General features: G+C 39.4%; 1 protein-coding gene across 2 annotated transcripts in view; it reads left to right on the top strand.

The window, feature by feature from the left end:
• Positions 1-25,330, top strand: part of LOC124303869 (uncharacterized) — a 67,890-nt gene that overhangs the window by 24,041 nt on the left and 18,519 nt on the right. For both annotated transcript variants that reach the window (XM_046761639.1, XM_046761638.1), the window contains exon 2: positions 20,687-21,324. In XM_046761639.1, the coding sequence (XP_046617595.1) occupies positions 21,096-21,324 (229 nt within the window). In that variant the 5' untranslated portion in view covers positions 20,687-21,095. The remainder of the gene's footprint in view (positions 1-20,686; positions 21,325-25,330) is intronic.

The following is a 25,330-nucleotide window of genomic DNA, read 5'->3' as shown; positions in this document are numbered from 1 at the left end:
GTTTCGTTTCTGCTTCATTAGGTGAACGGTACGACGTTGTTAATTAATTTTTAATCGTCAAAGGTTCACCTATTCTGTGCTTTGCGGGTGTGTGCCGTTTCACCGTGCACGCGGCGAGCGACGCGGAGAGAAGCGTAAGCGTCACGCGCACCTTCCTACGCATGTGTGTGAAGTTGGTTGCGAGTGTGCAACAGCTGCTTGGCTTGCATCGGCCGACCCGTAATCAGCGTTTCTACTTCGGCCAAGCGACGCACGCAAGGTTTGCAAGTATGGATATAATAGGCGACGACTGCTCGCCAGCTCGTTGACTCGAAAGTGAGCGCGCGGTGCTGGCGTCGGTTGCCTTGTACGAGGTTACATCGAGCTGACGTGCACCTCGAGCGACGTGATGCGGGATGATCGAACGATCGCTTATTGTTACGAGGGTGCCACCCTGATAGATTTCGACGTTGACGCTTGCGTATCCAAATATCGGAGTCCGCGTATTTCGAACGCGAAAATGGGCTTAAGGTCGCCCTTGCCGACCGAGCAAACTCACCCTTTTTCTTCCTATATTAAACGTAAACAAACGGACGAATAGGGCTTAAGCTTTGACGGTGCATCGCTCTTTTGTAGCGGAATTAAGGAAGGTTATTCATATTCCGATAATCGTGAAAAAAATTTGTGATTTTTATAACCACATTTCTCGCATTTCAAGGGCCAAAAAGTGCGCGGCTGAGATACTTTGCGCTATTCCGGAAAGAATGAGGAATAAAATGAGACATCGTTGAACTGTTTTTATGCAATAATCGTGCATTAATAAATAAATGGCACGAATTCGACGAATTTACTATAGCGATTTCGTAGAATCCATGCCATTCCTTTAGTTCTGCGTCAAATGAAAATGCATCGGAGCGTTTTGTTCAGAGTTGTGTATAGAATGCGGCTGTTAAGCGTTTGAGATACGCGGGCTTCGATATTTGAAGATATGTGTGTGTCAACATGGAAATCGATCAGGGCACCCCCTTAAACCGCTTCGCTGAAGCAAGAGAGGCACAAATGATGACGGGCGGATCAATGGGACGTTTACGTCTTTTGGATAAATATAACCCAGCTCATTTTACATATACATGCGTTCTTAGGTATCAAGGAAATCCCGAGTTATAAAGATCCTAATTGAACCTCGAACCTCCGATGTTCGGGGATATACCGCGATCCAAAATTGGGACTCGTTTAATCCACGGAAGCCTCGTTTGTAACGTTCCTGGCTTAGACCTCAATTGATCCTTGAGGTTTTCTTTTCTCGAATTCCGTGGATTCGCGGCACTCTTCGAGTTTGACTAAGACCTGACAATCTCGATGACCAATTTCGATCTAGAATTCTTGACAACTTCGAAGCTCTATTCTTGTCAGTCAACCTGAGCTGAGAGGATCTGGAGAGTGTGGAATGACAGCTAAATTCTACTCGGCATACCTGAACGACAAAGGAATTATAGAGGGTTGAGAGGTTCGAACGTGTTCCAAATTTTTCTCTCGGGAGTGCGGTGAAATAAATCGGTTCAAATCCTGCGGAGGACATAAAAATTTCCAGGAATATTTAATCATGTCAAAGTTTGTAATGTTGCATAAGAAATCACGAATCGAACACTTGGAAATCAAATTGCAAAAAGAAAGAAACTCGAGAGATTGAAATATTTATTATAACAACGAGGAAGCGTGACCGAGTGAACCGAAATCGTAAGAAATCATTGCGAATCATTTCAAATCACAAATGATATAGCACTCGAGAAATCGCCCGGCAAGTGTTGTAAGTCTGGCGATCTCACGAACGCCGAATGGTATCATTTCATTAAACTTCTATTGACTTTTAGCTCATCGTGTGATTTTTTTAAATCTTCAATGATTTCACAACGTTTTCGATTGTTTCTAGTAATTTCCATCGATTTTTTTGTGATTCCATATAATCCGAAAATCACCGACAGTCGTCTTATCGATCGCTCCGAAGTCATCGGAAATCAGGAGTGATATTGGAGATCAGTGTTGATAAATCGCGACCATCAATTTGATCTTCGAGTAGGTAAATGGCCTCTATATTTTACCATTTGTGGCCACCTTCGTAAAATTTTGCACCAACTTGTTAACCTTTACTTTCATTCTGTTCGATTATTCAATATTATTCATCACCAAAATCCGACTTTAAGCAAGTTCTTAACAAAAGTTTTTGACAATCGACACACCTTATTGTCTTACGAATAGTTTTCACGTGGATCAAAGCATCCCTGTACCATTCATTCATCGTCATTACCTTCGATCACGCGTGATGAGTTAGAGGACCACAATTCGATCGGACAATGATCACATCAGGTGGCCGAAACTGGTAAAAACTCTGCAATTACCACCGGAAGTTTTTACGGGATTACGAACAAAAAATGAGGATAAAATTTGTTATTTGTGTAATGATTTACTTGTTTGTTTCCTTTTTCCTGCTATTTCGTATACTGACCTTCGATAGTTTTAGGAGCTGGATTTCGAATTCATATCCTGAGGAGTTCACCTTGCGAACTTCAACCTTTCGAAATTTTTTACCTATAGTCGGAGTAATTTTGTGAGAAAAAACCGTGTGGCAATGACGATAATGGATCACCCATCTGCAAATCGCGATCTTCAAGCAAGTTGAATGTTCCTAATATCTAGTAAAACATTGAACGAAGTGCAAGACGAATGTAGAAGTAGTATCACAAGTCTTTGGAATCCTGAAATCTCGAAGTTATCCGCTAAATTTGCAATTCTCAATCAATTCTCATTGTTAAACAGAGTTGAAAAAACTTTCGACTTTGCGAGATCCATGCAAAAGCAATGTTATTCTTCGGAATGTAAAAATATGGGAACAATTCCAAGGTTTCAGAAGAAAGCTTTGAGCTGTTCCTCGTTTCGTCGTATTGTCCGAACAAGCTATTCAAATAAATTCAATTCACTTCTCCAAGTCACAAGTTACTTTATTCTTGAATAAATTGTGTTATCGATCGATTAACATATTCTCCAGGTTAAAGAGGACTTTAAAACGAACCAAAAAAGATTTACTTCATTTCGAAAATATCGTATTCTTTGAAAAATGTTTGTTCTTCGACTTGTTCTACTTTTTAATCCATTACCGCAGTTGCTTGAATGCAAATATGTGAAGAAGAGGAAGAATTCTCTGGGATGCATTTGGCGTTCCTTGAGTACGGTTGGATACTTACGGATTAGCGTGTGGCAGGGACATTACGCAGTCACTTTAGTCGTGAGCCAACGTAAATACACAAACCGTACCGTGACCTTATGGGAGGAAATGCACGAGCGTGCTGCGAACACTCATGCTGCAAGCATGTTTGGTGTGCAATATATTGTGCACTCGGCGATCCTTACTCCGATCCTTCAAGAATTGGCCGATTGTCAAAAGTGACGTTGATTACGTCACCGCGAAAATTTCAAGCAAAAGATAAAAGAACCGTAAGAAAATGTTTCGTCGATTAAAACAATCGTAGTTTCACGTCTTGATAAGAAAAAATGGTTCTCATCGCTGATTGTTGAACGACAAATGATATGTCACGTTAGATCCAAAGCAGAGAACTTGTCTCGTGATTGGTACTTGGCAGAGTCAGCAGATCCATTCATCGTGTGTGTACGAAAGAAATTGATTCGTGATTTGACAAAATACGAGTACTAGTCACACGAGACAGGCAATCGCTCGTGATACTTTTCACATACGGTTTACCTCGTCTTGTTTCGATATCGTTACGTTAAGCGGGGAAGAATAATAATGCACGTACGTTGCACGCGAGTGTAACGATCGCCGAAAAGTTGATGGCCGTTTCCGAATAGGAAAATAAACGAGCTCGTGACACACGGATATTTTTAGCGGATAGTTATGAATATAGAGGAGTGGCGTGTGTATATTGTATAATGATTTCTGCATAACCAATCTTGCGGATAGCGATGATTGCCGATCCGTTGACGGGAGGAGGATGCCACGGTACCACTGCCAATTAGAAAACTGTTAGCATTCATAACCATCGAGCTCAGCTGTGGTGCCTTTGCCAAGAGTTACTACCATTACAGATAGTCCTCGTCGCGCGTCTCGGAGTTCAAAACTACTTTTCTCCTCTATATATGTATATTATCTATACGCATATGTACACGCTACTATACACGCATAATGTGACTCGTTGATAATTGTACATCAGAAATGAAAGTGAACGTGCACGTTTGTAGATATATACGCTACTCGGAAGCTTTCACGAATGTCGCAGTATTTTTTTACTCTGCAACGAGGTTGTTTATTGGTCAAGCTATTTATAACGCCGCACACTCACCAGTGATTATCGTATCGGAGTCGAAAGTTTGTGTTTTCGTTTTTTGGTCACCGGAAAAAATTTTGCAGTAATGTTTGGAAATATTTTTACGATTTCCCCGCTTCTAAATAATAATTTCTCCCAATCACCGTGCACCCAGACCCAAAATAGTACAATCTTCTGTCTAACATTGCGACTCTTGTACGATCCTTGATTCGGCTCGACGCTGGACACGTTCGCTTCCGTTATGCTCGTCGATTTACTCGAGAGGTAATCGGAGCCTTGTCTATCGGACGCATGCTCGCGATTGCTTACATTGTGCCCGGCGTTGTGTCACACACCTTAACTCAACGTAAAGCAGGGAACATCGCTATCTCGCTATCTCTCCGCGCATGGTGGGGATTTCCCCGTTGTGACGTACGAAAAAAATATAGAGAAGAAAAATAATCAGAGCATCATCTCTCATCGTCGCAGGTTTACACACTGGCGCGTTTACTACGTGTGTTACTACGTATCATACACGTGACCGAGAAAAAGTTCCGATCGTTCCTAGTGTTGGTTACACACCGTGTTCGTCACGGAGCGTGTCGGTTACGGTATACAGAGAGGATGTTACAACCTTTTTTTCATTCGATTATTCACCGGTAGATAAGAAAATCCCCGGTCGTCAATTTACGATATATTTTCAATAAGAATAGCTCGATTTCGATTTAATTCTATCGCCAAAACAATCGGCTTAACGATGTTGTTCAATTCACTCGAGTACGCACAATAAATTTTCTGACTTTGTAAACAGTTGGTTATTTTATTGCAAGCTGTTGAGATTAATTTTAGCGTACCTTAGCGTAGAACCCGGTACTCGAAATCTGCGGAGCATGATTTTCGTACGTCCGCTCTATAGCGCGGTTGTTTCCAGACTGAGGAATTCGACTAGCTGATTTTGGTTGTTACGATTACTATAGATCGATGACGTCAAGGGAAAAAAAATTTTTGATGACGTCACTTTATGATCATCCGAACATCCGACATCTAAACTTTGGTTTCAAACCTTAATACTATGTATGATGTACGATGCATGATGTGTGATGATATTATAGGCAAACCGTCGGATTTCGTATCCTTGAAAAAAGGTTACGAGATGCTTGACAGAAATGACGTCGAACGGTCAGAGCTACAGCTGTTGTTTGCGATTGTGTAAGAGAGCGATCGATGATCGACCTTCGTCAAATTTTTGTACATCAATTATCTTATATCTGTACTCGCGATCTTGTAATTCTCGTTACAAGTTTGTTAGATTCTTTCTCCAATATCGATGACGCGTGACATTTGTTCGAAGCGTTTTTTAATTCTGCGAAAATAATCGGACTTGGCGCTGCTCACTTAACATGCAAATTCTTGTTCACGATCAATTTCAGCTATGAAATGCTACCCGTGCTGTTCTTACAAGTTTACGTTTCAGTTATATTCTTTCTCTGTTCTTGCTATGGAATTAAAGTAATGACACAAGAAACAGTCCCTTTTTACCGACTGAAATTATCGGCAACTAACTTTCTCGACAAAGGAAGGACATAAGATAATTGGTAAAATCGAATGTCAAAAACAGTCGTGCCAGTGGAAGAAAAAAAAATTAGAAGAAACACTAGACGTCGATAACGTTTTTTTTTTTTTTTTTTTTTTCAACCATCACAAGCACACCGTTCGTCTTTCATCTAAACAAAATTACAATCAGTTTTGCTGGCTGATGAATTCCATCCCGACAAATCACCTGACAATTAGATGATGCGGTATAAATTCGAAATGTGACACACCTATTACAGCGAAGCAGCTCTGTCGGGTATACAGGATACATATATAATATACAACACACGCGTGTAGACGCTGGAAGTGACTTGAAAAGCGAGTTTATATTTCAGTACATGTATCGTGTATGCGTCGTGCATAAATCAACGGAATGCCAGAAGCAGGAGCATTCTTATAATTTCCTCTCCGTTTGAAATGGGAGCCGCATTGAACGCCTTTGCACCGCCTCTCCAGCATGCGCATACATATTAAGGAAAGGGAAGTGATTATACGACGCGTAAAATTCGCCATACGCGACACGAGTGTCTGGGTATTGGTAAATATGATTCAGCCATAGACTGAACCATGGGTTACGTAGTTATACGGTGTGCTATACGCTGCACTAGATGCTGACTAATCGGGACTCGTTGAGCGTTGTACGGCTTCAGAGTGTGTGTTTCAAACGGTCAGTGTAGACTGTAACTCACACATGAATCCTGCGTAATGCTATATACGTATATATATATATATATATATATGTACGCGTAATAAAATTTACCGTACTATTTTACAATGCTTCACTGCATATCGAGATATCCTGCACCCATTACCATGCACCACCACCACCACCACCACCACTACCACTGTACGTAACTTTGTGAAACGATGCCGCCAGCACATTGCACACTCTCCACTCAATTTCATTCCACTTCCGCACCTCTCTAAACGGCTTTTCTTACGTTACTTTTAGGATCCAGTTTCTCGTCTCCTGTTGTTCGTCGGATAACGAAAGATATAAATTTACCTCGCGGTGTTGAGTTGTAACAAAGTTTGTACGATTTTCCACTTCTCGTTCAAAGAGGATGTAGGTGTGTTGTAATCCTGAGAATCATTCCAAGCTCAATGCAGGAATCCTGATGCCTTACGATGAAATCCTTGACTAACCGTTTCCTCGTTTGTCTTTTTTTCTCATTCTTTTCGCCTCTATGATTCAGATAATGGAGAGCAAAATACGGTTTCGAAATGAATCGTAGAACACAGAGTCAAAGTATTTGGAAAATTGTTGAAATCAATCGAATATCAAAGTACGGTTCTTTGGAGAGAAGCCAATATTATATATATGCGCTGCATTCGAATCGCAGCTGACTAAAATTCCTATTTTAAGATGTCTCTTGTGCAAGTTTTGAAACTAGTTGATTATGCAATATGTATATTACGTAACGAGAGAAGAATGTGTTTTTTCATCCAATCATTTGAAAAGAGTCGATTTACGTTTAACATTTGAAATGAGACTGGGCAAGAACGAATAATATAAAACTATAAGTGTATGTTTTTTTTATCCAAACGAAGTTATGAAGCGAATTAATAAATGAATAAATAAAATCTCTTCTTCCTTCAAGGTTATGCAGTGTGAAAAGCTGTTTAGCGATTCAAAAATTGTAAAAAAAAGATGGTAAAATAGCGAAGAAGGGGATTTACTCGTATCGTATTCCGAAGCCATAAACCAACTAATACATTAAACGAATGAACTTGACAAAATTTGCCAAATCAATCCAACGTTCAAAAGTTGTCCGAAGTTGGTATACGTTAAATGGGGGTGTATTTATTACCACGAAAGAAATTTCCACCACAGAGTCTTACCGCGTGCAACCAATCGCGTCTACAAGTTTCCTCTTACAAATATAAACCACGAAGAGTTTGTTTTTCGCATTAGCGTTCGAAGAGCTGAGAAAATGTGACACTAAAAAATTACGAAACGCTTGCCAACTGGGAGGAAAAATAGAGAAGAGGAAGAAGATCTCGCGTGTGATCAGCTTCTGTATGAATACCGCCAGTGACGGCGTTTCGTCCGTTTGCTATTTCGCGTCGTGTTTTTACTTTGTTATCATACGTCTCTCGCTTCCTCTAATAAGCCCAGATATAAATGAAATATCTAATTCGAAGCACATCGCTGCTGTTACATTCGAGCTGTCGTCGTTGCGGAATTTTCGCATAGAGAGAAAACGTCTTGCGAGTTAGACAGTTTCATGCTTGCCTAGGTTTTATCTACGTTTCTGCACAGTCCATCCGCAGTCTACATGCAGGCGACCGAATCCGCCTGTCCGTATAAATAGGCGAATGCGAAATGACTGCATATTTTGCCCGTCGAGCCGTCAAGCCGAGATTCTAAAACGATACGCGGTACGTCTTGCAGTACAAGGAAATAATATCGTTGCCAATCTCGCTGGTAAATCGCGAATCGCCGAGTTTAACGCCTACTAAACGACATTGCTGCAATTCAAGTACGAAAAAAAATTCCCATCAACGAAACAAAGTCATCACATTTAATAGGTCATAATCAATATACATATATATATATTGGATAAATGATAAATATGGATAAATAATCGACAAGTGATTTCTATAATATCACTATTCGATATTAATTTATCGAGCAATCTTGAGGCAACGAATCGATTCAAGACTCTTAATTTTCAAAGTTCGTGTAACTGCGTCGAAACGGTGAAACCCGATTTTAATGTTCATTCAACAAAAATTAGAGGGTATAATAATAATGTCTTCCTCAGGCCGTATCCCGTATGTACATTATTCAACTATCGCTGCACGAAACACAATCAGGATCTTTATGATCGTTCGTTAATGATTTTTTATCGACGAACAGGCTGCTTCGTAAATCGCAATATCCCGGCAGCACAAGTTCGTAGTTTTGTTGCGAGGATTATTTATCGGACGAATTGAGAATTCCAAGTCAGCGTCTCGAGTTCGACACGCACTTCACACACGTGAAGGTAGTTTACACTCGCGTGCGTTGTACCGAAGGGTATAATATACGACCAACGTACGGAATACTGATAGACGCCTAGTTTCAAAGTGGATACCTATCGCATATAATTCTTACGAAATAATTTCTTATTCTCATTCGAACCAGGAATTTGAAACGTCCGCGATACGTGTCGTTATTATCAAATGTAAGAACTACGCACGCTGTTAAAAATTGTTGTGAAACAACAAGAGAGTTGTCAATTTAAAAATTCGGTGCAGCGGCGCAAATAACTATGTATTTGTCTTCAATTTGCAATACAAATTTTTGATTCTAATAAATTGTGTAGTATATTTATTGTGTTTGTAAATTGAATAAACAGTAAATGTACGGCGAATTCACCGTTCCGTATCCGAATAAAACTTCCGATGCAGTGTAGTAGGTTTCGTACAGAAATTTTCAACAGTGCAAAACACGAGAAGGAAAGAAATATCGAAAGAGAAAAAAATGACAAAGAATGATAAAAGCTGCCTATACGCGAGTCTAACGGATGTTGAACCTCGACTTCCGGTTGGCCCGGTGGAATATTGTTAATTCGTTCGTCGGGAACTGGAGCAAGTCTTCAAAGTCGAAACGATTTGCCTCTCATTCGAATGTACGCGCATACGGTGGTAAGATAATTGACTGCAGAGAAAAAATATATATGAAACGACAGAAACTTTCGCAGAGTTTCGCTGTCGTTATTACAGGCATTGTATCTCAATGTAATAAAATCCGTTGTGCAGATTCTTTAATTGCAATATTCACCGTGCAGAGAATTCTTTGGATTTTAGACGAGGCTTCAATTCTTCGTCATTTTTCAATCGCAAGGATCATTTAACATCGCGTGTCCGATGATATAAGGCCGTTACGTCTACATGACCAGAAGGGCGATTTCTAATGGTAAAAAAGTCGTATAATTTGTTTTTTTCTTCTCCGCCTTGTGATATTCGACATTAAAATACTGGAATTACACGGATACATTGTAATTAGTCGAAAAAAGAGATGAAGGTAAAGGACGGTGCGTTTATTGATGGATACAGCTTTAACCTTTGAGCTAATCAACTTTTTTACACAGACTCGACGGTCTTAAGGTCACACATTTAGCGGATACGGTCTTTCAGAACAATCTCCTTCTCTCTTACACAGTTCGTGACGTCGAAAAGTCGGATGCTTGCCGGATTTGCGATTCACGTTATTTCTTACCGTATAAAAACAAAAGATCACAATCGCTGATCGTTTAAAACGACATCGCAACAGAATTTCCGCAATCTTAACATCGATCGTACTTTCATGTTTTTTGCAAGAATACGAAAAAAGTAAATATCTTTGACGTTTTATACGACTTGGCGTAGCATCGGACACATCGGGTCTCTGATATAGGAGAGAAAAAAAAAAAATGCTGCACATACTTCACACCCGAGTGCAGAGTAATGCAAACGTCTCAGAACTCACCCAGCTTTCCGTCTTGAACGATACGCCGTGCGACAAGTTGAACATGAAACGCACCACGAGCAAATTTATATCAGTAGGCAAAAAAAAAAAAAGAGAAAGAAAATCGAATTAAAAAATAAGAATAAATATAAAATAGGTATTCGATCGGGCGAGGGCGATGCGCGTACCTGTGTTAGAAGCCCACGCACCGGCTTCCGTTCTCGTCGACTCTGCATCACCGGGGACGAAGAGTGAGCCGCATCCAGGCGATGTGTAACGTCGTTGTCGCGCGTCCCACGTGTAAGAACGCAGAAACGGCCAGGCGTTTCACGGCTGGGACTTATAATGATTCTCCGGCGGAGTCTCGCCGAGACGACTCTCGGCGACGGAGATGGCAATTACAGTGGCAAGAGATCATAGATAAACAACCATACCGCCGCTATATCTATTTAAGCGTCCGAGCGCGGCAGAATCCGCCGTGAGAACCGCATCTCCGCGAGTTCCTTACTTGAGAATGATAGGTACCCCTCATTGATGAAAATTGATGTGGAAATCCTTTTACCATGGTGGCCACTCAATTCCGCTCACGGAATTCCCTGACTAAAATCATTATTTTTCCCTCACACTTTGACGCACAATTTGTGCAGAAATCACTAAAAACTATGGTAACCTGGGTAAAGTTATAAAATTTTTTTTAAAAGTTGTTTAGTTCGTTCGTTATGATTTTTGAAAGTTGACCAAAAATGAAAATTTCCATTTCCGTGGTCTTGTTAAGTATACATTTAAGAACGGGCTCCAAGAAGCGAAATATTTTTAGAGCTATTATTTGAACATTTATGCTGTTTGAAATGAAAATCGAGGTTCCAAGAATTATGACTAATTAACGAATGTCTAACTTTTTGAAAAATAAACTTAAAAATTTTTTTCCAACGGGACATTTTTCTATCAAGTGTTAAGAATACACCACAATTTATCCAAATTTTTAAATTGATATTTAATACAGCAAAACAATTATTTTGTGTAACAGTTGCGCAGAGCGCTATGTTCAGCGTTAAATTAAAATTAATAATACTGAAGATAGAATTACGGGTGCTCGTACTTTTTTATTAGAAACATCCTCCTCTTCAAGAATCTTTTTAAAATTTTCGCTAGCGCTTTTACTTTTTGAGTTATTGCCAAAAAACTGAGACTTCGTTTTTTTTTTTTGTTTGTTTTTTAATAACAACAATAGCAACTTTTATCGGCAGGGAAAATGAAAAAAACTTCTTTCTTAGAATCGCATTTCGAATCGAATGAGCGATCGCTCATACTTTTAGGAGCCTTGGAACAATTTTTCGCAGGAATCACACTCGTGGACTAGACTATTAGGCCTCGGCGAACGTGCGTCTCAACATGCAGTGACGGCCATAGATAAGTCACACCGATGTCTGCTCGTTCTACTGAATTCATGTGACAATCAACAACTAGGAGTCACGTGAAGTCACGCGAACTTACTCGAAGTCACTTGTAGTAACTTGAATTTGTTTAAAATCACTTGAAGTTACTCGAATTCACCTAGAAATTTATTCAAAGTTCACGAATTCGTTTGAAGTGACGTTAATTTGAAGTTATTTGGATTCACCTAAGGCTACTTAAAGTCTCTTGAAGTCACTCGAAGTAACTCGAATTTATTCAAAGTCACTTGAACTCGCGTGAATTCACTCGAGGTCACGAAGAAACTCGAAATAACGTTACGCCTTGTAAAGTGAGTTGAAGTCATAAAGTCTTTTCAAGTCTTAAGGTTCCGAAAGCAGGTGCATCTATACCCAACTTCAAGAGTACTTGTATCATCTCGATGTAAATTGAGACGGCTAATTGATAGAAACCTTTATCGATCTAATTACACCAGATGACGTCTTCTGCAATAAACATTTTTTGGCAGCTAAAATTATTTACCGACGAAATTTCTGCAAAACGCACAACGTCCTGCTCTAGTAAAAAGCCTCCGTAGTGAGAATTTCAAAAATTTTCCACGATTGAAGGACGAATTACCTTGTCGTAACGGAAGGTTGTAATAAAAATCATTATTTCCTAAATACGAGTATATGTTACCTCACCGTATCACAGTTTACTGTATTTCGGACGGTAGAAAACCTGAAGTTTGGCCGAAATAACGGGGTTTACAAAACGTTTCATCGTTTAACAGTAACGCTGTGAACTTCAACCTCGTAGAAAGTCTTGACGAAAACTTGACTCAAAGTTTCAAGTTTCGGGTTCATCAAATTCTGAGAGTAAAAGACAGTGATTCAATAAAACTGGTGACCAAAATTTTCTGGAGAATGTCGGGATCATCTTCTTCGCGGGCTTCCGTTACACAAAAGCCTCCTTGAATCAGTCGTGATCGGTACAACAATGCGAACGGGTCGACGCGACGACAAACAATCCCAGAGTGGGTACTTTATATACCATTTCATTGTCGGAATGCGACGATGCATGGGGACGGCCTGTAACGCTAACCCAAATTTTAACAATTCCATTTCAAGTCAGGCCTTTTTCGCACGCTGAGTATACGCGTTCGCTCAAGCCTTCGAAGGAAAAATTGAACCATATTTGAATACAGTTATACCAATTACTCAGTACCTACACATACGAAATTCCAAGAGAAACTTGTTTCCTGTACTTTGTCACAATGGCTCCATGATTTACTTCCTCGCTCGAAACAAGTCAACAATTATTTCGAACGATGTATAAAGCCAAGCAGAGGGTCGATTATCTATGGCTTTACTTATTCTCATCGGTATTCGTCTTAAACAAATGCAGGCCATTCGTTCATCAGCTTCAACATATTGCAAACAATCAAAATGGACAGTTATCTTTCGACATGAATCGGGATTTCCCACTTAAATGTCCGTCGCGTGAAAGTAGTTTGAAAAGCCAAACACAGGCGACCGATTCATGCCATTGTCGCCTGACTCCTTGGAAGAATGACATTGTACGTATATTAATTATCAATCGACGTACGGTTACAAAAGTAACGATTTTTGGAATACCTTGGTGCAGCGGTAAAGTATCGAATGTACTGTCCGTTGACGAACGTTGGCGGCTTGGTGTGGCAGTAACGATATCCTTTGACTTTCTCTTCGGTCCAGAAGTCAAATTCTGTCGAACACCGCGCCTCGGCGCACAATGTATATCCATCGAACGAAAAACTGGGCCGTGGCTAACGCGAGCGAATCGCTATTTTTCGTTTTATCAATTCTTCGATCCTCTCGCCGTCTCCCTCTCTCCCTCTCTCCCTCTCTATTTCTCTCTCGTTTCGAACGGTACACGAGTCAGAGCCGGCCTTTAATACCCAAGGTGGAAACACATCGGTGCGTTACCAATCGATGCGCGAGTATTGCCACGAGCATCGCGGCTGGTGTATATCGGTATACGTATCTGCCTGACTCAACGCGCGATGGATTTATTGCCGATTTCGGCAGCCGCGACTAATGGCCGTAAAGACACGCCGTAAAATATCGGTCAATCAACGGCTGGGTACCTTCGGGGGACTTTTTTCACCTCACTTTTCTTCTCTTTTTGCACCGAAAGTCATTGACCATTGCGGCATATTTGCGACGGACAAAAGAGACGAGGAAGAAAAATTAGGAACGTAGAAGAATTTCTAACGCAACGCAAAGAAATTTTAAACTATAGGCGTACGTGTTGTACGGCAAATAGTCGCCGTATGACGGTGAATAATGAAACACCGGTGGCTGAAGCGAGCAGGACGTTGACTCTTGATACTTTCGCCACTTTCATGTGGAGCGGAGAACATATAATTCATCCAGATTGTCCCATGCATGGAATTAACGCTCGGGCCGCGTGTAACGTATGCGGATCATGTGAACGCGTATGAAAAGTCAGGACTATACCAACAGAATGTGCAATTTTGCGGAAAATGGGTTACAAGCCGAACAAACCGACCCGTATATGTTATAATTGTATTACTAATTTGCATACAATTGCGAGATGCTTCGTTGGCTCTTTTTTATAGTTTGAGGGAAAACTTGCGGGTAAATACTATATATTCGTTTTAACAAAGGGCAAATTAGTTTCAGTATATTATATGCTAGAATTTTGAAATATCTAAGGCGTGTGATGTGGACTTTTGGATTTTTTTTTTTTTTAACTGCCGAAACAAGGTGTTATTTTTTACTTCGGTAACGTTTTTCTTTCGATGTTCTACTGTTAAACTAATTCGGATACGAATATTATCATCTCCATGACTGTGAAATAAGGAGAATACAATTAGCTTAAAAATCAACGTGTAAATTGCACACGAGGAGATGAAAATCTTTCGGTACCGTCATTTTGAATTGGAATCGTTTAATTGCGGTTACGAAAAAATTTGATCAGTTTGGCATCGGCTGACATAATTTTTCATTTTTCGTCCGCCTACGTTGGAGACAATCCGCCGATGTTCAAAGCCCCGTAATGAAATAAAATCAAACTTGGCATACTGGGTGAACGGTCAAAGGACCCTGCCGAACAAATCAGTATACAATTCTCAAAGATCGACGCGATATAGAATTTATATTCATAGAATTATAAATTCTTTGATTTAGTTAGGAAATGTTAATTTTTATATTGTAGATCAATCGTTTCTCATACGCCCACTTTACTTGTCGTATCTTAAAATAGCTATGTCAATATTGTCGTAAACTATGATCAGTTGTTCGAACTTTTCTTTCTTTCAATGGGTATATTCTCAAAGATTGCTGAAAATTTTCGACTTCCCGAGTGGTGATTTTCAATGCAATTTTCACCGACAGATAAATTACGTATTATGAAATGAATTTTGACTAATAAAAATTCACTTTCATTGACACGGAATATCGTTTGAACCGATTATAAATTGACGTTTTAGTTGCGTAGATTCCGTCAGGTATATCAACAGTGAAATCAACGTTTAATAACATTCTCGTCAATTTCAAGATTCTTTGTCTGTAATACACGTTTTATTTTTCAACGATAAGCATCTGCACGACCGTGCATTGAATTAACATAAATCTGTAAGCGAGCCTTGAAAAGTTCCTCGGTGACATTCAAAACATGTTAAAATTGATATTTCAATGACTCAAGTTTAATCAGCATCAGTAAATCAGGTTGCGTTCAGCGATTTCGCTCGCTTTCTGAAGAAGAAATACAAAAAAAAAAGAAAAAATGAAGAAATTTTTAGATCGGTTTTCATCATAAGAAGTCATTGTTCAAATTATACAAATTATACAAAACTCTTTTACTTGTACAAAAAATTCCAATCTCGTTCTGTCGCGTAAGTCTTGTAAGAATCCCTCCTTTTTATAAGAATATTATACGTGCAGTAGAAAAAAGCGATATAATAGGGACAATTGAATTTTTAGTCGCACTTGACTTTGTTAAAAGAATTTTAGCGTCAGAGAACAGATTCATCAATTCAATGTAAAGATACAAATTATCTCAGACAAATTGAACCGAATTTTTTCCAGGACTTTGTAATACGGATTTTCACTTGTTACATGATATTTCTAACAACTTTATCACCACTTTCCGGTGCATAGTTACAACTTACAATCACTCGTTATTAGCCCCGGATTATTCGAACTGAATTCCGTACAGTCACGAGTAAATCAATTGTTCGGTTGGGTAAATTTTCTCGCTTGATTATCTGACTGCGATGTTTTCCTTCAAATTTATTTATACTTATTTCAGCCCTCGTGTTACGCAAGCGTAATGGAAGTTGCCTCGATCAGAGTTTGATACTCATGGCGATACTTTGCGCATACCTTTGTACGTAAAATTGCTTACGGAAAATGGGCCCCTGGGCAGAATCGTCGTAACTGGTTGGTTGTAAGTAACGGGTCATCCCGGCTTGAAGCCCGCGGTTCGTGATGCAGCCTGCGTCTCGATCCTTTTTGATTGTATTATTTATACGTTCACCTCGGTTGCCGATCGAGCAATGCGGTGAATGAATGTGGGTCAGGTTTACCCTGGCAAAATAAAGACACGTATGTGAAAAAATAACGACGCATCTGTTTGTCCAACTTGGATAAGAAAAAGGGGAGGGAGAGAGAGATTGAGAGATGAAAAAAGAGATAAGACGACTAAATGAATCTCGGAATCTCGGACGGATAGACGAATCGATGAAACATTCAAATGATCGTGTTTATCAACTTGAATCACCATTATTATTATTAATAAGGTTATAATTAAGATCGTTTTCGTCGTTTCAGACAACATTTCTTTTCTTCTCAATTTAAATTTCAGAAAATATTTTACGATACCTGATACCACCTATTAACGACACTTTCAATCTTTTGGAAATATCTTTTGGACGACCGAGTCCAAAATTTAATCGCTGTCTTCGATAGTTCTAATGTGTATTAAATTTAGGATATAATCATTTTTTGATGGTTTGAAAACTTTTCGTCGTTCGCATAATCCTTGTTTCTTAAGTAAAATTTCTACTTTCCATTCGCACGTTAATGCTGGATCGCTTGTGCCGAATGTCGCGGATAAATTCGTGGTCACCTGTTTCCAAATTTGATGTCTCATTATTCGCAATCGTGAGTTTCTGTCGTTAAATAAAAAAAAAAAAAAAACAAAGAAAAAAAATTTTACACGCTGTATACACATCACGATTATGTTTTACGATATTTGTATACATACCACATATCTGAGGAATTGTATTTCCTTGTTTTGGAAAGAGAAGGAAAGGAAAAAAAAAAAATTGGAAAGCGTTACTCAGTCACGTATGAAAAAGTTATTCAATCAGTTCGTATATTATAATTATGGTAGAATTGATGAGGGAAATCTCTAGATATTTATAATAGGGTACACCATGAGAATAAAAAATTTAGTATACAAAAAATACCTACTAGATTCACTTCTTTATAGACTGTAACGCTCGCATAGATTTCTCGAAATAACTGTGATCGATTACATCAAACTTTTCCATCATCATCAGCTGACGACTTCTAAAATCTGAATAAACATATGGAAAAAAGTTACGCGAATATACATTTACATTACTCAACTCTGTAAATCGACAAGTTTGAAAGTTATCCGCGATACGTTTAATAAATTTCAGCCGATTCTTTTTCCCCGCGGATAAACCAGCGGGCGAGCGTAACAACCCGGGAAAAAAAAAATTAAACGGGATAAATGTATTGAATTTCAAGTTCTTATTCGCATAATAATTACTAAATCGGCAAATCGATTAATTTCACCAGGAAATATAATAATTTCCGCCTTCCGACAGTAACTTTTCTGAAAAATCCTACACGGTGAAGGTTTTCGTGTCGTCGTGCGCAAGTTAGTAGAAATAGCAAGAAATAAATTGAAAAAAAAAAGGAAATAAAGCAAAGTACAAAAGAGACGGATCAGCGAATAACAAGTTTTTCTACGCCCGTGCGGCTCGCAAATTAGCACTCATGTCGCGATAATTAGAGAGGGCAAAAGGTCTCAGCTCGTATTTTCGCGTTAGATATTAGACAGAGAGACACGGCGTAAAGAAAAATTAGAAAAAATTCCGTTTAATCGTGAAGATATTCGAACCCGACCCGATCGTGAAACCATCGGGACGTCGCGTTTCAGGTGAAATCAAAAGTACGTACGTACGTACTTATCTACGCGTGTGTAACAAGTTGCACAACATTGCCCATACCGGGCATAATCTCACCGCTGCTCTTGAAGTTCGTCACGATATTTGCATACCGATCTCTCGTTTCGCCGATTGGCCATCGGCCGAGTCTTCCTCCGTGCACTTGGCACTGATCTGACAGGCTAGTTTCTGCAGCCTGCAAAATACTTTTGGCTTACGTAATTTTCACCGTGGATTGTGAGGTAGACTTCTTTTCGTTCGTACGAGAAAACCAATTCATCTAACGAAGAAATTTTCGTCGCGACTTACGTCTTCGGTATTATATAATGATCTATAGACTTCGTGTGTACGAAAATAAAAATGCAAACAACGGGAATAAAATATGGAGATTCATAAAAGCGAAATTACCGCTGAAGAGAAATAAAGCAAAAAGTGTAAGACGCAAATTCCGACGTACAATGTATCGAGGTATCGAGGAGTAAAGCTCGCTGCTTGTAATTAGTATCAACGACCAATAATTCATCATCGCATGTAACTCGACAGGTGGTTCTTCTTCTTCCTCTTCTTCGTGCAGTTTATATATATATATATATATATATATATATATATATATATAAACATATACGTAACTACGTTCGTATTATAAGGCAACCGTTGATCACGAGCCTTGAACCCTGCAGCAAACTCAATCCGTGTGCATGTGGCGCAAGTTTCTCAAGAGAAGCTTCGAGGCATCGGCGTTACACGTGGAGCCTCGGGCTTTTCACACAGCCGTTTTTTATCTGTACTTAATTTCTGCCAAAAGGTTCCTCGCTAGTGACGCTGTTACGAATGTAAAATTACCGCGATTAGCGATAATTTGATACTAATTTACACAAAAATTTTTCATCAAAAAATTATTCATTTAAACGTATTGCTGATACAGTCAGGAGGCTAAAGTTGATTACGTCACTATCAGCGAAATAACTATTTGTTCGTATTAAATATGGTAGAGGTTTCTTGTCAGAGAAAAAAAAAAAAAACACAGAAACAACCGATCGAACAATTGAAACTAGTTTAGCTTCTTCAAAACCGGTAAATCCTGAACTGAACTTTTGTTCTTAATTGCAAAAATTACGTTCTTTAGACAACAATAACGATGTCTGAATAGATCTGTATTATATCTTTGCGTATATATATTTGAAAAATATGCGCTAATAAATTGTACGCATGATCAATCGATCTTTCTCAACTTGAATGTGCCTGTCTCTTGTTTATAACGCATATATTTATTTCTTCCTTATAACGCGGTACGCGGTATAATAGGTGTAACATACCTTACATAATGCGAAGTCACGTGTCGCGTAAGTCAAGTATTGGTTGAATATTTTTTACGTCTAATCCTGTCACAGAGTGGAGAAAAAAAAGTAGGCAAAGAAGCAACAATGGGCGGAAAGTATCGTTCACCAGCTGCATCTTGTCTATGTCAATGCAATGCGCGTCTGTTTTTTCGTTCGATATCTTGGACTTGATACGCAAGAAGGCACACCTTCAATCCGTACGTCATATTACGAGAAATATTGTAAGCAAGCTCCACGCTCGAGTAATTTGACCTCTCATGCGATGGTCAACAATCGCCATCCGCGAACATGGAAATGGCGATAACGTATCCGATGTTAGAAAATGAATAAGGAATCCCGTATTCATGGAATTCGAAAGGAAATATTAGAGGAAAATTACCCACGAAAGTGTCGAACTCAAATTTACTCCGACAATTCCGCAGTGTACACCGTACGTGATTATTTACAGATGTACAGAGAGATATTTCTAGTTGTGTGTGCTTACTCTTGCAAACGTGAGTGAAACGTAGCTTATTTTCACTGTAACCTTACGTTGACGCATCATTAACGCAAAAAAAAAAAAAAAAAACTGCTTGTAACGCCATTCCATATTCTACATTCTACATACCATAACATCCTCTTGACTATACATTTTTTACCATGATCGAAAAATATATTTCTGGGTATAAAATGAAAGTCAGTCTTGCAGCGGTAATCGGAATATCTAGTACGTCTAGTAAACGATCATTTTTGATTACCGTCACTCGTAATATATTTCAGTAAATTGATGTCAAGGCCCTTTTCGACTGAAAATGAAGTATTCGATATGGAAGTAACCCGAAAATGTAGTACTGCCAACTATAATTCCGAGTACCACATTTTCCTGCATTTTAACGACACCCGTTTCGCTTTTTTTCGAATTTTCCAGCACAACTGTATTTTTTCCATCATATTGTTATACTCTGTATCGACTGGCCTGTAAGTTTTACCCACGCGTTCTTGTACCCGTGATGTACGCGCAGTAAACTTACACGCCGCTACGGCAGAACCGCGCGTTTCCCACTTCCGGTTGAAGTGTAGAAACACAGAGACCAACGGACCGATAGTGCTTCTGAAACTGGCACGATAACGCCTCTGCGCATAGTCATTAAAAGAGATGTGGTTGCGAGTCTGCGGCGATTCGTTTTACGCTGTAAATCGTTTCAAACAACCTTTCTGTATAATTCCCATCACGCGTGACTGTACGTTGGGGTGTGTAAGATAACAAAAAAAAAAAAAAACAACATTTTTTCTATGCCTGAATGAAACTTTCGACCCTGTGTTCGAGAAAAAAAAATCTTTGACACACCCTATCGCACATGTTACATACAACTAAGCGTATAAAAATTTTCTCGAAAATCAAGCAGCTTCTTCGATTTCTCATTACGTTTTTCTTTCCTTTCAGATATCAGGAAAAACGATTCGGTAAAGACGTTTTCGGTGGTTCTTCGAACGCAGACAAATCCCGGAGGACCTGGGGAAGAGCTGTAAGGTGAGCCGGCGAGTTTGGCCGAGGATCTAAAGGAAGAATCTGAATCCGTCCGTGATCGAGGATAAATATCTCCGGTTAATTGGATCCTGTGCGTGTGCGCGCGTGTTTGTGTTATTTTGCGCGAGTGTGAGGATAGAGCGGAGTCTCTAAAATGTAAGGCAACGACGAGGAAGAAACGCGAGGTTATCGACCAAGTCGCAAGGCACGGCTTGTAGAAAGGAATACATTGAAGAAGAATAAAAAACAAAAAGAGGACAACTTGCAACGCTTGGAGGAGCTGCACCGAAGCAACGAGGAATCGTCGAGGGATTATTTTTCCGTCATGAAAATGATGAGCGACGTGGTCGCCGTTAACGTCGACGACGGATCACCGATTAACTCGTCGGCGTCGGCCTCGAGCAGCAAGGAATTCAGGGAACGGACCTTGAGGTCCCTGAAAAAGGGATTGGGCCGATTGTGGAGGAGACACAGGGGCAATGCATCCATCACCGAGTACGACCCGAGCTACAAAGTCGCCTATCTTGGCAACGTGCTTACGGGATGGGCCAAAGGTCAGTTTTTAAATATATGCTTGACGCGTTTATTCTTGAAATCAGGCGGAGGGAAATTCTTATCAATCGTAACCCAAGCGAGCAGATAAAACCAACGACTCGACGAACTCGAATATATGTAATCGCATCCGCACTCAGAACTTTAGGGTAAAAGTCGAACAACACTTTCTAAGTTTACCGATTCTTCAAGACTTCAAGACAATGTTTTGTCAAATCGTAAGGCTTGTGGGAACCTGGTTAGCGGGTAAAACGAGTCCGCGAACGTTGGAATCGGATCAAAACCACCTGGAGTCTGATTATTTTTCACGTTTCTAACTGTGGAAACTTTTATCGAGTTCTTGACGTCTCGGTTTGTATTGTTTGAATTCACTCGGACAGAGTTCTATCGGAAAGTAAGAATGTTGTTTCATTCGTATTTACTGGCACTGACGCGAATAAGATTGTCCGAATTTTTTTTAATTCTCTCTTTTTTTCCTTCTTTTCCTGACCTGCGATCCAAACGGTCCGGCACATCTGTGATTAATTCCCAGACGATAGAATTGTGTTTCACGAAATTGGCACCTCCTGCTATCGAAGAATTCGAATGCTACCGATGACGGGTATCAAACCACTTTCGTCAACACTGACATTTTGGAAGTGTACGACAATCGCGGTTTGATTAAAGCGACGCTGTCTCAAGTTCCGAGGTTCGGAGCGTTAATGGTGTCGTGAATCTTTCGGTGTAATTAAATTCCCTTGAAACGGTCATCTTAATCAGGTCTAATAAAGCTGCCAGGTACGAGGTCGCAAAGTATTCTTCCGCAATAAATTGTGTCTGGCACATTTTGTACTCCATGGCTTGCAGTCGAGGCGTTCAATTCTTATACTCTGGTTTTAGTTACACTACAAATACGTACGGAGGAAATAAAGAAACAATTTCATTGACTTACAGAAAAGACTGGAACGAATTTCGCTTTAGACTTGTCAGCTGTGTTCGGGCGTAAACGAGCAAAGGGATCTTTCGAAGGTTGCGGATGGCGCTCGAGTGTTCGATGCCTTAAATGTGAATGAAACGAAGTGTGACTGAATTTCCCTTTATTTTTCTACAACGATGCAAAAGCGTGCATGGAGAGCGTTTGCGGTGTTTGCTTTTCGTGTATGCAATATACAGATTATTCGAGAGTCTTATCCACTTTGTTTTTTAGATTAGTGCAAAGTGAGTTGAATAAACGAAGGAAGTGAGCGTGACGTTTTTTTTATCTCTCATTGTAAATCTCTCTTTGTCTCTCTCTCACTCTCTCTTTCTGCTAATTCTGCACGCAAAGTTTATTACACAATAACAGTTTACAAGAGGAAACGCGACGATGGAAAAATCCCGCGTTTATTTATAATTACATTATACGTAGAATCGTTGTCTCCATTTCAATTGTTTATCATTTTCCGGCTATAAATACTCTGGAATGCATCGCAATCCATCCACATTAAAATGTACGACGTAGTTTATAATTAGATGCGTAAACAGGGAAATTTTATAATTTCAAAAGCACAAGACGCGTAATAATTCTAGCTTACAATCAGATCAGTTCTAGGAAACTCTGCTCAAATTGTCATCGATACGGATATAAATTGTAAAAAAGCCTTGCGCCCAATGTTGTCATGAAACATCATGCTCGCGAAGAATCGCAAATCAATTATTCTTTCTAAAAAATATTCCACTCGACGCAGTAGCTAAACAAAAAAAAAAGTTCCGGAGTAGCTGAATTCGAACGAGTGGAATCGTTCAAATTACTTCGCGCGTTTATTATACCTCTATAAAATAGATGATCAGACGTTGAGCTGCGATACCTTGCGAATAAATTCCAACGGGTAAGGCAGACGTTGATTAATTCGGCTCGAATGGAATGCCTCGCCTTTTGCATCGCATTGTAGCACGCGGACGCGATTTCATTAGCATCGTGTCATAGACGGTTGGACAGTTAAGATAATAAATATTAATAATGAAGAGCGACCCTCAGGTTTTATCATTGAATTCTTGTTACCTAGGTACGTATTTGAGACAAGACTGCAGCAGGCGTTAAACCCTATAAATCCAGCCACCGAATCGGACTCACTGGCAGAAAATTGCGCAGAGTTACGAGACGAGAGAGAAAGAAAAAAAAAAATTAGAAAAATTGTCGGTGCGATGAAAAAGAGAAGAAGAAAGAGAAAAAAATAAAAATAAAGGAAACTCGACGAGGTAAATGTAATGTACGCGGAAAGAAACTGGGCTGCTTTGGACTTGGAAGACGCTGGTAGCTGACACAGTGCGCGACGCTAGTTTAATGTCACCTCTTGAACTTGGACGAGTTTAATTTGCATACAACTAGAATAAAACAGGTATACTTGTACGCAGAGACGCGTATTCGTACGACCGCAGGCGAAACCGGCCTAACGGGGGTTGCGAAAAGGAGAAGAAGTGTAAAAATGACGAGGGAAAGAAATCTTATAAATTGAAGAAATTTTTATGAAAATAAAAACAAGCTCTTATTCAAATCGTGTAACGCAAACACCGTTCAACCATATTTATTGCTTGTACACAGCTCGCTGGTCCGACGCGTTAATTCGCGGAGTATGTGTAAAAAAATTCACGAGTAACAATTATGACGGGATTATTATTTTGCGCGCAAAAAGTTGTTGATGAGATTATTAAAGAGCACGGTAGGCGCAATGCGTGGATGAAATATATATATATATATATACACTATACGTTTGCACACGTATGCGTATATATACATGCACATATTATACACATATATATTATATGCCGCGGTTTATTTTTCACCGTTTCTTTGCACTCTTGTCAGCTCTCTTTTCCAAGTATTATTATACGACGATGATGGCGATGATTGTCCCGCAGCTGTATCGCAGCTTCATTTATCTAAATCGCATGTGTATAATTTACTCGAGCTGGGCGGGGATTTATATAGTACGTGTCGTCTAAAAGGCAACGCGACGAATGCAGATTTCCGCGGATATTTCTGCACACCACGTGTTTATTCCCATGGATTTTTCACGCGCGTGTGATCTCGGCACGTGATTATTATAAATACACCTGTTACAGACACGCATAATATGTATATATATACATTTACATCTGTCTCGATTTATATTATTCTCCTCACAAGTGATAAGATATATCGGATAAACGGCCACGTTATATTATAAATATCGAAGATCTTTCAAGAAAGTGATTTTTATTACCTTATGGTAAATATATCTGTGTGTCCGCGCGTATTTCTGTACGTATACAATATTGTACACTGTATCTATTTTATGCCTTGCATACCTTATACACAGGTGGAAACTTTCCAATGCATGCAAACATGTTCCGATGTTGGAACATTTTGTCGACTGAATAAAGGGGGGCGGGGGGCAGAAATCGACGTTGAATTGATAATTAACGCGGTAATCAAGCGCTTTGTCGATAATTGACAGGCTGAGCACGTGGATTAATTCCTATTCAGGCCGGAAGTGCGCGCTGGTGGAAAACCGTTCATGCAGTAATTTGTTGTACATATATACAAGTTAACAATTGGGATTATCTTGGCTTCAAATCTCTGCATAATAATTTCTGACGATTCATTGTATCGTGCAGGCATTCCGCATCGTTCGTTTACAATTTCAATCTGGCTAAAGACTTCTTTTTTTTTTTTGGAAAAACAAGATATCACTCCGTTAGCACTATTCTAAAACATTTCATTCCGTGGCTGAAAATGATTCTAACCATAGAAATGTTTTTCCAGCAAAATTTATTTGATTTGATCAAAGGTACGATTTTAATATTTTATTAACAAAACTGAGAATGACGATAATAATGATCAAAACACTAAAGGCATTTTCATAATTCTACGAATCCCGTCGTGTACGCAGTGCACAATCAACTTGCGCGTAATTTTATAGTGTGCTTTCATCAAATTATCGTATCTCGATCTAACAGGAAGAGAGATTATAAATTAAGTGTGTGTGCGATCAGATCATTTGTCAATTT

Source organism: Neodiprion virginianus, chromosome 4, assembly GCF_021901495.1.
Source record: "Neodiprion virginianus isolate iyNeoVirg1 chromosome 4, iyNeoVirg1.1, whole genome shotgun sequence".
Classification (NCBI taxonomy): domain Eukaryota; kingdom Metazoa; phylum Arthropoda; class Insecta; order Hymenoptera; family Diprionidae; genus Neodiprion; species Neodiprion virginianus.
The sequence above is the reverse complement of the archived record's forward strand: the minus strand, read 5'-3'. Positions and strand labels throughout refer to the sequence as shown.